Source organism: Blastocystis hominis, assembly GCF_000151665.1.
Source record: "Blastocystis hominis, Singapore isolate B (sub-type 7) whole genome shotgun sequence assembly, scaffold_0".
Taxonomy (NCBI): Eukaryota; class Bigyra; order Opalinata; family Blastocystidae; genus Blastocystis; species Blastocystis hominis.
In genome coordinates this window covers 1,447,648-1,461,356 of record NW_013171815.1, presented here as the reverse complement: position 1 = coordinate 1,461,356, position 13,709 = coordinate 1,447,648, and the positions used below count along the sequence as shown (strand labels likewise).

Genomic DNA, 13,709 nt, shown 5'->3' with positions numbered 1-13,709 from the left:
TCAAAAAAGAGGAAGGAGTGGAAAGCTGATCTTCATAATTCACAAACAAAGAAAGCGAAAACTCGCTGCACACCAAAATCGAAGGAAGACACGCTAACTTCGATCGGTTTGCAAGCTCACAAACAGTACTACAACCAAAGAAGGTAGTGTGCTCTTCCAATTTCTGGATATGAGAGACTAACAAATTCTTTTGTGGATGAGAGGCAATCAAGGAAATCGATTCAGCTTGCTCCAAGACAGTATGAAGCGTACACGCCATTTCGATAGGATTGATTTGAGATATGATTTGAATTGGATGATTCGGTGAGAGAGTTATGAATGAATCCCTTTGGCTCTGAACAATTCCCATATTACATGCATAATGCCGAAAAGACACGACTGGCTCACTCGGATACATAAGAGAGAAAACGTCCTCATTGACAAATTGATGGTCCTGTTCGGACCATTCGATGTGACATCTTCCCTTAATTCCCTGAGCGATTAATCGCGTACAAACCATTTCAAATTCGTGTAAATCCAATTCAAAAGCTTCAGAGAATTGAATGAGCGGGAGCAATGGCTTTTTAGAGTAGGATTCAGACTGCTTTTTCTTTTCAATCGAATCTTCGACGGAGTCTTCGATAATAAAGCTATCCATCATCGACGGAACCTCGATATTGGAAGTTCTGTTTTCTGATAAGTCGCTTGACTCGAAAGCATCATTTGGCGGAAAGAGGAATGATGGAGTCACCCAGTAAATGGTGCTATGAAGGAGAGACGACCAAACGAGCAGCTCTTCGCATGAATGACTCGCTAAAATGGTGAATTGAAGCGAAGGATTGCTCTGCTCAATCGCATGAAACGCTTGGTAGAGATAGGCTGCTTTGGTAGCATCCGCTTGGATCGCCATCTGGCTGGAATGCATCTTTTCCATATTCGGGACAACCCAAATCACATCAAGAATATCGGTCTTCATGATGCTCGATTTCAATTCTATCAATGCGTTATATATACTCCGGTAGTTCACGGGCATAGGCTGCTTCTTTATGGCACGCTCACACTCACTCATTCTCTGCTCACACTCCGATTTCAGCGAACCAAATATTTGAATATTCATTGGAGAGATCCAGCGCGTAACTTGCCTTGAATTTGGATGCACGAGAGCAAAAAACAAGGAATCGGCTAGAATTTGTTGGTTATTTCAAAACCTACATGTGTTTTCCCTATTTTGATTTGTGATAATGCCACAGAAAAAGGAAAGTAACCGGCAATACGAGTAGACATTGGTTTGACTCCCATCGTCTTCCTCTGTATCGAACGATACTGGATCTTCGGTAATTACGAGAATACGCCTAGATCCTCCCATTTTTTGAAGTGAAACTCCCGACTGAACGGGTTTTCAGCTTTCATTTCTTCTCTCAAGGAATTGTTCGACAAAAATGAGCGGATCAGGAGTAAGACACTTGGTTTCATTTACCTAATGCTCTTAGTATGATATGGATACAACTATCTTCTCGCCTGAAGGAAGAATCTTCCAGGTAGAGTACGCTTCTAAAGCAGTCGCTGACGCCCCGTAAGTCACTCGGAAAAGTTGTAAAGTTGTAGAACTTGCTTGGGAGTGATTTGCAAAGACGGAGTTGTAATAGCGTCGGAGAAGACTCTGGATTCTCCCTTTGTCATGGAGGGATCTGATAAACACATACATCAAATTTCTCAGAGCATTGGTGCTGTAATTGGCTTTGGGAAGCGTGATTATGATGTAGGGAATTGGTGGCTACTCGCCAGATGGCCGTTATGCCGTTGGTATGGCAAGAGATCACACCGTCCAGTTTAAGGATGCTTTTGGTGAAGAGATGAGTCCGCGTGTTCTGGCTGAGCGTATGGGCCAATTTGTACATCAATTCACATGTTACGGAGGCGCTCGTCCTCTGGGAATTAATCTTCTCTTTGCAGGCTATGACCATCGTGAGAAGAAATATGATTTATATCGGATAACTCCCACAGGCCAATATTACGTTGCTCTCTCCCTCCGTTCTAATGCATAGCGTCACTTCGCTGAAGCGGTGGGGAAGGGTCGTCAGAACTGCAAAGCGGACATCGAAAAATACAATTTGATCGAGAAAACGGTCGATGAGGTGTTGCCGTATGTCACCAAGATGTATTTACTTAATGTGTGATGAAAGTGATCTGTAGGCTCTGTGAAACCCACACTGAGTCAAAGAAGCCGTATGAAATCGAGATCGGCTATGTTTCGGATGCTACAGGACATCGCTTCATCCGTGTTGAGAAGGAGAGAAGGTGCGATTAGGAGTTCATAATGAGAGATAGAGATAATTTAGTACGGGATGCGTTGAGAGCAATTGAAGAGGCAGGAAATGAGGAAATGGATGTTGAATAAGATGAAGTTGTTTGTTGATAATCATGAATCACTGAACGAGAACCAGTCTTTGCTTACTTTTGTTCAAAATGGAGCGAAAAAACAAACTGGCAGAAGAGGAGATGCTGCTCAACAAGGGTGGCAAGCCTCCTCTTACTATGAATACCCAGCTTTCTCGATGGCAACCAGTGAAATGGTATGATAGTTGGTCAAATCTCAATAGTACGCTGTTTAATCGTATATCCTAATCCTGTAGATGGATATCTCTTGTTAATCACTGTTTTCCTGTTTGTGACACTAGTACATATCGGAAATATGTCTCGTAGTGGATCGCTACTCAGATGACCCCTAGCCGAGCACTCGCTTTTTAGATTACTCGTTTCTTCTTCAACGGATCATAAAACCATCAAAATGAAAGCCACTATGTGGAGAGCAATCTATTTCTATTGCTTTCTTCTATTTACCGGATTCATGGGATATGTTAATCAGCTAAGCATAGGCAAGCTCCTGGACAAGCGCTCTCCATTCGAGTCTTTCTCTTCGTACGCCCATCAATACTCTTTTTATTACCCCTAGTCTCCGCTCGCTGATCTTTTTTTGTAGTATACTGTTGCTGAATGTTCTGTGGCTGGTCAATTGCTTTCACTACGATTTGAGACAGGTTTCCTTGTTTTCCCGGCCTCTCAAGTTTCTCTCCAAGACTGTTTGCCTCTGGCTGGATCTGTTGTGGTCTCTCTCGCTGCTTCTCTGCACTCGCAACACCATCATGCAGTACATTCTGCAATCTCCTTTCGTACCTCTTCTTCTCTCGGTCCCCTCACCCCCAGACGTTTTCAATCACATTCCACAAGCGAATCGGCACGTTCACCTACTTCATCGTCTCTTTTTCTCTCTTTGGCTGATTCCCAGACTTTCCTTCACATCCTTCTCATCTTTCTCCGCTGGTATTGCGACCCTGATAATGGCGGTTTCTTCCATGTCATCACCAAAATATTCACCTACGCCAGTTCCCTGTCCGCATCATCATCATCATCATCATCATCCCACCTCCACTTCCTCCGAGCCACTCAAATCCTCCTCTGGAGCCTCCCTGTGATCGCCTTCCTCGCTCTCTCCTCGCTCTCTCCCGTCCATCGCCGCTTCTGGGAGCTCTTCTACTTCCCCCACAAGTTCCTCACTCCCGTTCTCGTCGCCGTCTTTTTCTTCCATTCCCCGCGGTTCCACCTCTTCGCCCGCCTCCCCCTCACTCTGTACATCGCGGATCTCTGCATGCGAGGCTTCTCTCTGATCACTCGCAAAGCCCGCATCGCGAAAATCGAAGTCTACAACGACCTCATCGTTCTGGACGTTTCCCTTCGCAATCGCTTTCTCCCGCGGAGACCCATCGGCCGGCTCATCGGCGCCGTGGTCTACCTCAACATTCCCTGCATCTCGCTGCTGGAGGCCCATCCGATGTCGGTCGCCTACAGCGTGCAGAACCATCTCATCTTCTACATCGGCGTCGTCGGCGGAAACTACTCCTGGACGCTCCAGCTCGCTCGATTGGCGCACGCCGCGGACGCCGAAGCCGCGCAGAACGCCGCAGAACGGCTCGATCCCTCGCGGGACGACGTGGAGAGCCATGAAGGAAGCTATGAAGGAGGCTATGAAGGAAGCTATGAAGGAGGCTATGAAGGAAGCTATGAAGGCGAATATCAGCGAAGTCACCATGGAAGTCGGTCCGTTCCGCGATTGCTGAGTCGAAACTCGCTGCGATCGCAGCAGCGCGAGGAGGAGCGAAGCCCGGTGCGGACGCGGACGCGCTCGCCGCTGCGGAACGTGAAGCTGAGCCGAATGTGGGAGTCGAACGTGATCACGCGGGAGAATTTGCACGGGAAGGAGTGGAACGTGTTCATTGAAGGTCCGTTCTGCACGGAACACAACCGAGCCGTGGCGGATCAGGGCATTCCGATGGCGTTCTCCACGCTCAACCTGCTGAAGGAGGCGAATCCGGTCTCGGGAGCGCAGTATTTCGATCGGGTGCTGAAGACGTACGGGCAGAACGTGCTGTTTGTGAGCGGAGGCGTCGGGTTTGCGGCGGTTTCCTCGTACATTCTGGACTTGCTGCACTCGCTGGAGCGAACGGAAGAAGGCGAGCGGCGTGTGCAAATCACGGTGATCTGCGTGGTCCGCGAGGTGGAGCATTTGATGGCGATGCGCATCGTGCTCGCGCGGTGCCAGCAATCCCCGCTCTGCTCGCTCCATCTCTTCTGCACCTTCCGCAATCAGCCCGAAATCCGCGCGGAACTCCCCGAAGAAGCCGACGCCTGCGAATTGCCGCCGCAGCGAGCGAGACCGGGCAATCCCGAGATGGGAGACTTGGAAACGGAGTCGATCGCGATGCTGCGGCGCGTTCCTCTTCGATTCTCGACAGGACGGCCGAATATTCGGAACATCCTGCAAGGAATCCCGTACCAGCCGCTGAACGTGTTCTTTAGCGGCCCGGAATCGCTGAAGCAGGACTTGCGGATGGTGCTCTTTGAGCAGAATCGGGACTTCTCGTTCCATAGTGAAAGTTTTGATCTTTGGGTTGTTTGTTGCTCAAACAGGACATTCATCTAGCCAGCAAAAGCAAGGATCCGACAAAAACGCTGTCAACCAGGGGGTGTAGCCTCGGTTCACCTTGTCCGAGAGGAGATCTTTTAAAACGGCGTACAACTGCGGCTTCGTGAGGATGACTTCGATCTTCTTGCTCCCAAACTTCTGGTGCAAGTCGCTCATGATCGGAGTCAAAAACCGCTTCCTTGTGTTCACAAACCAATTCGCGATTTGTTCCTCCCGTAGATTCGTTTCTTTCGCCAACGCCTGCTTGGTAGTTGCACAAGGATACGGATTGAAAAAGTGACTCGGACTTGTCAGCCACTTCAGCAGGAGCGTCTTCGCGTATTTCGAATGATTCGGACGCTTCAGCGACATCCGACGCGTCTTCCGAAAGTTCGAAAATCGTCCGCATCCAGACTCGCTTTCCTCGTATTCGTCCGCTGTGTCGTCCTTTGAATCCGAAGCGTTCGGCTCCCCCGTCATCTTGACGAGCTGGAAGTAATCTTCCGGAGTGACAAAGCAAACATGCACCGAATTGTCCTAAGCCTCACGCCCCTCGCTCATTCCCACAGGAAACGTGCACGAAAACGGATACATCATTGTGGGGAGCGCCGTATTCATCACAGGAACGTTCGGAATATACGCGCTGGGGCAAACGGGAGAAACTCCAGGCAACAAACGGCCGGACAGCCCTGCAGATGCTGGCAATTCTGCGTTTTCGCAATGTGAAGAATCGGCATCGTCCTTTCCGCCTTTCGTCGCTTTGCGGCTGGCTGGATCGAAGAACGGCTTGACAGGGAAGGTCGAAGAAGAAGAAGAAGGAGGAGGAGGAGGAGGAGAGCAAGCACAAGGGCAGGACGAAATGGGAGCAGAGGACGCGTCATTGGGAATCGAGGCGGGGAGTGGAGACGTGGATACAGGGAGCGGAGCGAGGAGGGCGGAAGAAACCACGGGGACGATGGGTGGAATGGGAAATCCTGATGAGATGGGAGGAATCGAAGAGAGCGGTGGAACGGGTGTGGAAGGAGGAATCGAAGAAGGGTGTGGAAGGAGGTTTGAAGGAACAGAAGGCAGAGAAGGACGAGAACGCGATTCATAAGGGTGTTCAGGTTTCACGGAAAGTGGGGGCTCGACAGATCGAAGAGATAATAAAAGAGAGGCCACCTCTTTGTCGTCGCCACTTTCAGATGGCAAAGGATTGGATGAAAGTAGATTTTTGGGTATTAATTTGGTCTGGAAATTGAGTTTCGCGGCACTCCCATAAATCTGCTTGGCGGCTTCATCATACTTCAGAGCTGCTTCGATTTGAGTTTTAAAAGTGCCTAAATGCTTCTTTTTCCCTTCAAACTGGATTTGAGCATTCCAACGACCTACGGTTAAGTGGAAGAGCCGCTGCCACTACCTCCACGTTCATAAATACCCCTATATCGTTTACAACAACATTTACCCTTCCTCTTTTGACAATTACAAATATTCCTCCGATTCAGAAGGATATGGCGAACAAGTCCAGAGGGAGTTGGCTTTCGTAACGACATCAGCGTATTAACCGCTTCTTCGTCTGTAATACCTTCTCTATCCGTTGTAGAATTGTTCGCACCAGCAGATAAATTAAGTTCTACAGAAATGGGAGGACACGCCTCCTCACTCTAGCCATGACAATAGACTCAATAAAACTACATTAGTTACATGATTTGACGAGGGTCCAGTGCCACCTACAGAGAAAGTTAGAGCAAGAAACAAACGAAAATAATGCACCTACTTTGTGCGTTGAAGTCATCTGCACAACCTTCAGGGGCTAGCGATTCTGTAGTTCGAAGATTAAGAGGTTCCGAAGACGGTTCCTCCGATGTGTCTACTGTCTTGGAGGGTATTGACTCTTTAGTAGAGACAGTATCACTCATAGAAAACCATAAAAAAATGCTCACCTTGTCATAAGATCCCGATTATTTACGGCTGAGTATTTTTTATTATAATAAACTTGACCAATAGAGCCCATATTTGTCATAATTACCCTATATACTAGTTATCAATGATCAAATATAGGATCATGTCAGGTAGTTAGTCCAATGGGTTACAGAGACATCCAGAAATCACTGGCGTTAACATGATTTGTTTAGATGATCGAGGTCAAACACCATTGGATGATTATAATGGGGAGAATAAACGGCAATAAGAAACCACAGAAAAAGAACCAATTGAACAACAAAGCACACAATCGAATGAAGCTACGAGGAAGCAAATGAATCTTTTGATTATCGAAATAAGCGTGGGTGAAACACTAGCAAACAAAAATCAACCTGTTTTAAGGAAACAGCATTACCAACAAGAAAACACACAGGATCTGACTAAAACTCGACGGAAAACTTCAGTGTGTTATCCAGTGTTGCTATTACCTGCATGAGTTCCCCCTTCTTCACAAGAGAGGGATTCTTCTTGAACTTTACAAGCTGCTTCTTATAGAAAACGAATTTTCCATTTTCGTAAGGCGTAAGCCAGTTCTCCGGAACATCCTCAAAAGAATCGACTTCTCCCAAGTAATATTCGCACCAGATCACCAGACAGTTAGCACTTCCGTCCTCCTTCACGACCAATTCAGAGGGAATTTCCACCGAAAACAGGGGCTGTCTAAAATCGATCGACAGAATGGCTTGCGGCTCCGTCAACGGCTTGAAATCGTACCTACATAACGCTATTCCTCAATTTCTACATTGCCAGAGGGAACGGATACAAGGAGCGATCCCAATGCTTCACTGCCTCATTAAACGCGGAGTGCACAAACCCGTTCACTTCGCTTACCTCCCCAAACGACGAAAAAAGAGGCTATTTCATCATCCCTTCCATTCCGTACCCCCATTTCCACCACCATCGCCATCACATTCACGAAGCTCGGCGTCAACCGAACCGACGAAGCCAGCGCCGCTACACCCTTCAGCTCTCTCTCCTGCAATACCTCGCATGCTGTTCACCATGCACCAATAACTCAGAGCCTCCATCACGCAATGATCTTCCATCTGGTAGTTGTGGCAGTTCCACACCACGCTGCGAATTCCCTCCTTCCCGAACACCTCCGCCACCTGCGGATTACTCGGATGTCCCGCGATTATCGCCAGCGAAACGCCGTTCGATTCGCTAATCGCCTGCCAGCGCAATCGCGACAATTCCCGCGGTTCGAACGAATACACGGGCGTTTCCGATGCGTCCTGGAGTTTCATGGCGCAGAGCGTGGCGAGGAAACTGTCGTCGCCGATGTCGACGATGGGGGCGAAGTCGCGGGTTCGAAGCAAGCGGTCGATCCGTTTTTCGATTCGCTGATTGCGCGCAGCGTCGTTGTACAGACCCATGTGTCCGACGTTCATCAGCCAGTGAAAGCCGCAGACGCCTACGCGAGAGGCAACGAGGAGGGCCAACAAGCGTGCTCCTTCATCATTCGCGACTTGACGCGCGTGAGATCTGCGAGTGAGAGCGACTGCGCGTTATTTGCCTGTCTCCCGCGCGCAGGCGTCGAACCTCCAGTTGGTGTCGCGCAGCAGAGCGACGAGGAACACCGTCCGCTCGGCGGCCTCGAGGTCGTAGAGCGGGCAGAAGGCCTGCAGCCAGTGGTCCTCCCAGTCGCTGGGCGCGACGTCGAGCGTGGAGTAGTGCTGGCGGCCGCGGTAGAGGGAGAGATCCCAGCCGAAGAGAAGGCCGTTGGGGGCCGAGCGAACGGGAATCGCGCAGGTGAGCAGGCGCTGATTGGAGGCGTCGGTCAGATCCACCGTGGTGAGGAGAGTGCGCGCAGAGCACGACTCGATCGCGCAGTGGTCGGCGTGGATCTAGGGAACACGCACGAAAAGGGGAAACGGGGAATAATTGGCTGGCTCGACAGCGAGGAGCAGCGTCGGGAACCAGCTTTTCGCGACGATTCAGCGCGTCCTGCACTGTGGTCAGCGCGTACAGAGGGGAGCGGACTAGCTCCACATAGACGTCGGCTTTTTCGGGGATGATGAGCGCGTTGGGGACCAGAAGACGTTTCTAGGTGCCATGCAGACATTGCATGTACCTTCGCATCGCGGACGGCTTTTAGCACGCCTTCTCCGAGCAGGACCGTGTCTAAGATTTCGCTCACGAGAATATCGCAGCGCTGACCCAGCTCTAGTGATCATGCGCGGAAGGGAGGGTAACCTTCGACGGTAAGCGCGGAACTGTGCTTGTTGAAGATGGTGATCACGTTTTCGAACCCGTTTTCGATCACGTTCTTCGCAGCGATCTCTGCCCAACTGCGGAACATTTCGCACCCAAATACCTTTTCTGCTCCTGCACGGGCTGCCTGGAGAGAAAGAAGGCCCGTTCCACAGCCAATATCGAGAACGTAGGGCTTCCGACCGTGCTGCTGAATGAAATCACGAATGCACTCTGGGGTCAAATCGAACAACAACTAAAAAACCAGATATTGCACTGTTGTATGCTTCATTTCGCCTTTTATCTTTCAGCATAGAGGACATTTGAGACATGCCCATCACGGATTGCAAAACATCTTCCTTTTCATCGAGATACTTCCATGCCAGCTCGCCGGTTTCAATGTTCAAATACGATCCAAGATAGACTTCACTACACATTACATATTTCTTGTTCATTTCGATACTTTCCATTTGGGTCTTCTGCGGCTATTGTTTCGAAGCAATTGGAATGTGATAATACCTCTCTAGAAATGAGCAACGACAGAATCCTTATTACTCTGTGTCAACTTCTCCCTTTTTTCTTTCTCCAACAATATCACCTCCGTACTTATCGATTCCTCCAAACATCAGGCACTATTTGAGTGATCGGGGTTTGGATTAAGTTGTTTTTTGCCAATAATCATTTTATACATATCAAATCGCCTTTCATTGGATAGAATAATAAGAGAGATGGCAAGTTACAATAAAAATGGGATGTCTCGTGTTTCATTAGAAGAGTGGGTTGACATACTACGAATCTACCGAGTGAGCTTGTAGTGCTAACTCGAGTCTCATACATACTATTATTTTTATCTAGCTATTGTTGTTATGTATTCTTGGACAATAGACATCTTGCATATTCTCGCATCTTCACACATAGAACCTTGATTGATTACAACAAAATCTAGTTTCTGTGTTTTAACTGATCAGAAAATGAATAGTACTCGAGTCAATCCGCAACAATTATATGGAGATTATTTATTTGGAAATGGGGATGTGAACGAAAATGGTAAATCTGAATATTGTGGACTAATGGTTAGAGGGTTATAACTACCGCTGTCCTGAGCAATATGTGATGTAGTTTTTAATTGTATGCAATAATCGTGTAGAAATATTCTAAAAGGAGAGTCTATAAATAACTTGCGAGTTTTTCGTAATCCATTTGTAGAAAGCAGCACAAACGAAGGCTATTTTGAGATTCGTGATTTCTTGGGTCTGTTGGTGTGGAAAGGTACAATCAAGAATGGGGCACTCCATGGAACTGTCCGATGTTACTATAATGGCCTGTTAGTGATGGAGGCAGAGTATCGGAATAATAAGAAAAATGGGAGATACAAAGACTACCAAAATGGGAGACTGAATGAATATGGATACTTTACAGATGGAAAGAGGTGTGGAGTCATGTCAAATCCGTATTTGATGGTCCAGAAACAGTATGAAGATGATAAAGAAGTTTATACACAAGTGGAAGAAAACAATTCTCGCTATATAGTGAGGAGGGATGAAAACAACGTTCAAGAGATGAGTGCATATCGAATTACATCGGATAGAGGAGTGCTTTGGTTTCAACCAGAAGGTTACTGCTTCCAGAATCAAAATGGATTTAGTTGTTTGAAGTATATATCGTATCCAGATCCGTCAAACAGTGATGTGAGGGAGGAATGGAGTGATCGCATGCTTGAAACGGCCGATTCCATGACAGTGCTTAGTACCGTACAAGGAATGAATGAATATTTGTATATGGGCCAGTATTGTGACTCGTTTGCGGATGGATATCCGAAGGATGGAAGGGGGACTGAGTTTTATCAGGACTTTACGAACAATTATCGAATCAATTTGAATGCTATATTCCACAACAATCGAGTCGTTTCGAAGGGACAATTCGTGCTTCATGACACTCAAATCTGTATTTGTAATGCGGAATGGGACCAAGATGGAATGCGCTCGATTATTCTATATGATGAGAACGGTGATGTGAAATACCATGGAGAATATCGACAGTGGGACGCTCCACTGCGTGTGAAGAATTTAGACGATTTATCAAATTGCCTTCCTTATCATGTGTCATCCATCTACATCAGCGATGTTCCGACCTCATTGGTAATCGTGGACTTTAGTCGGTTTGTTCTTGCTCGTTTGATCATGATCGGAAAGAATTGTTTTATGGATGCTAAGGAACTCGTTTGCTTTCATATGCCCAACTTGAAAACTCTCATTGTTGGATCGGGAAGTTTTAGCAACATTGTTAAGAATGGGAATGAAGTTTGTCGCTTCCCCTCACGCAAAGCGGATCGTTTGTGCATTATTGCTTATTGTGATATGCTTGAAATTGTGAGAATCGGAGTGAATTGCTTTAGTGCATTCAATAAATTGGTGGTGCAAAGTACACGTTAGGAATGAGGGATTCATAGCATAGACAATCCTCTTTTGAGAGAATTCTCTTTAGGATCGATCGCTACCTCTCCTGAATCTGTCTTATTAAACGGATGTGCTTTCTACAATGCAGACAAACTTTGCGTAGAAAGACTTCCATCGCTTTCCAAATTGTGCATCGGTGATTTTTCCTTTATGTCAGTTCGAGAATTGATCATTCGAAGTTGGAAGTCATTTTGTGCAATCACGTTTTAGACATGCAATCTCTCAAAGAGGTACACTTTGGCCATCTCTCTTTCCTAAAAGCAAATAAAGTCAGTTTTATAAGTAAAAATGAGTGTGCTGTTTCCAAAATAGATCTGCCTGCATTAAAACAAATGGAATTACAGCAAGCTTTGTTGTCTTGTCGCGAAATGTACGCTTTCTGTATCAGTTAGTAGTTTTCTTTTCCTTAGACCTTCCCAAAATGCAGAAGATTCTGACTCGCAGCATTTACCTCATGTATCTGAAAGTGTTACATGTCATGAAATGCACCAGGGAGTTTCTCCTCTTCTTCGAGTCACGTGCTGCTAACAATGGATCGACGGTTGCGATTATCGACTATCCTCCGAACTTCATTTTGGATCCATTCAAAGAGATTCATTTCATTGATCGTCATGCGAGAGTTCGAATCGACGAAACGTCCGAATGGATTGGTCAAGTCGACGAGAACGGACATCCGGACGGCGTTGGAGAAATCGTTTCACTGAACACAGTCACCGAAACGATTCTTAAGAACGGCAAAAAGAACGGATACACTCGAGAATCTTTGAAGAATCGCGGCGAACAAGAATCTGGTTACTATGTGGATGGATTACGGTCCGGAACGTTTTATGATGCGAAATTCTTATCGTATGACGTTTTCTTCAAGGACCAACCGCTTCTTCGCACCTACGATTCCGATCATCGAGGCAATCATTGGGTTTCTTCGTATGAAGTGTGCAACAAACTGAGTCGCCAGACCAAGGATGTTCTTCCGCTCATTTTTGACTGCGCTCCCACTGTGGAGCTGAATGGAACGATCGAGATAAAGTTCGGGATGTTCATGCTGAGCAGCATGCTTCAGCATTTGATTCTGAACAAATGTGACGGGAACGCAGTGATTAATGTGGTGGTCAATGTGGTGATTTCGCAGTGTCCGAACCTCAACACTATCGAGATTCAAGACGAAGTTTTTTCGAAGAATAAATCGTGTGGAATGTTCTGGGTGGATAACTGCCCTCAGTTAAGAGAAATCACGATTCGGAACTCTAGTCTCGTTTACTTTTCGAATTTGCTGCTAACACGTGATATTGATTGATTTATGTTAGAATAGACTTGCCTGCGCTGCGCAGTTTGTCGATCGGATCAAACTATGCGAAAAAAGAAATGAACGAACCGTGTTTCCAGCAATGTAAGAATTTGTATCTTACGAAACTGGACAGTCTGGAGTATCTTCTATTGGGCGATCGCAGTTTTAAGAACGTGAAATCGCTTGTACTAGGTGAGAGACAAGTGTTGCTTCTAACATCAAGATTGCCATAATCTGGTGGAGGTGAAGATTGTGAATTCGTTAGAGTCGTGCAAAAGTCTGTATGCGAATTGTATAAATGGATTTGGACTGCCATGTAGCATCAAAACAAGTGGCCTGGACGGGGTATATGGATTCTTGTCGCTCGTTTGAAGTCGTTCGATATACTATACCGAATAAATACGCTGTAATGGAACTCGTTGCCAAGCTTCCAGTCCGAGTGAAAGTGGATGAAATACGTCCGTAAGTACACATAGGATGAGATATCTTGAAGATAATCAATCATCTTAGCCAGAATGAATCTCTGATTCCATACATATATAGACCCATTTCTTGTTTGAGTGTAACAAACAAACAAACAAACATACAATAAGTACAATAGTTTGATTCTAAGCAGAATAAACAGTGATAACAATTATTAGTTATGTTTATACGATTACTGTTTGTTGTATGGAGAGAGCGACCTGGCTAGTTCCTCAGGAACATCTAACATTCATTCTCGTTTGAATAGCCACTTTCGACGTGCGCGCTCTTAATACAACTCCCCTTCAGTTCAGACACAAAGTTGTTCACTTTGGGTACATCTACTATTTCACATCGAACCAATCCTACTTGTAAGACTGACTTGGTTGACATTCAACAAGCTGGAAGTAGA

At 46.5% G+C, this 13,709-nt stretch overlaps 3 protein-coding genes; 1 reads left to right on the top strand and 2 right to left on the bottom strand.

Moving 5' to 3' along the window:
- Positions 1 to 1,475: 1,475 nt before the first annotated feature.
- GSBLH_T00000474001 (uncharacterized protein) lies at positions 1,476 to 2,241 on the top strand (the record flags this gene model as incomplete). XM_013038687.1 has 4 exons in its annotated part: positions 1,476 to 1,552; positions 1,585 to 1,708; positions 1,743 to 1,994; positions 2,025 to 2,241. The coding sequence occupies 4 exons, from the start codon at positions 1,476 to 1,478 to the stop codon at positions 2,154 to 2,156; spliced, it is 585 nt and encodes a 194-aa protein (XP_012894141.1). The 3' UTR covers positions 2,157 to 2,241.
- Positions 2,242 to 5,013: 2,772 nt separating this feature from the next.
- On the bottom strand, positions 5,014 to 5,557 carry GSBLH_T00006073001 (uncharacterized protein; the record flags this gene model as incomplete). The annotated part of the gene is made up of 3 exons (XM_013038686.1): positions 5,014 to 5,017; positions 5,052 to 5,476; positions 5,507 to 5,557. 3 exons carry the CDS (start codon positions 5,555 to 5,557, stop codon positions 5,014 to 5,016), a joined length of 480 nt encoding a protein of 159 aa, XP_012894140.1.
- Positions 5,558 to 8,359: 2,802 nt separating this feature from the next.
- GSBLH_T00000473001 (uncharacterized protein) lies at positions 8,360 to 9,531 on the bottom strand (the record flags this gene model as incomplete). Its single annotated transcript, XM_013038685.1, has 4 exons — positions 8,360 to 8,947; positions 8,976 to 9,067; positions 9,098 to 9,328; positions 9,360 to 9,531. The coding sequence occupies 4 exons, from the start codon at positions 9,529 to 9,531 to the stop codon at positions 8,360 to 8,362; spliced, it is 1,083 nt and encodes a 360-aa protein (XP_012894139.1).
- Between the last annotated feature and the right edge of the window lie 4,178 nt (positions 9,532 to 13,709).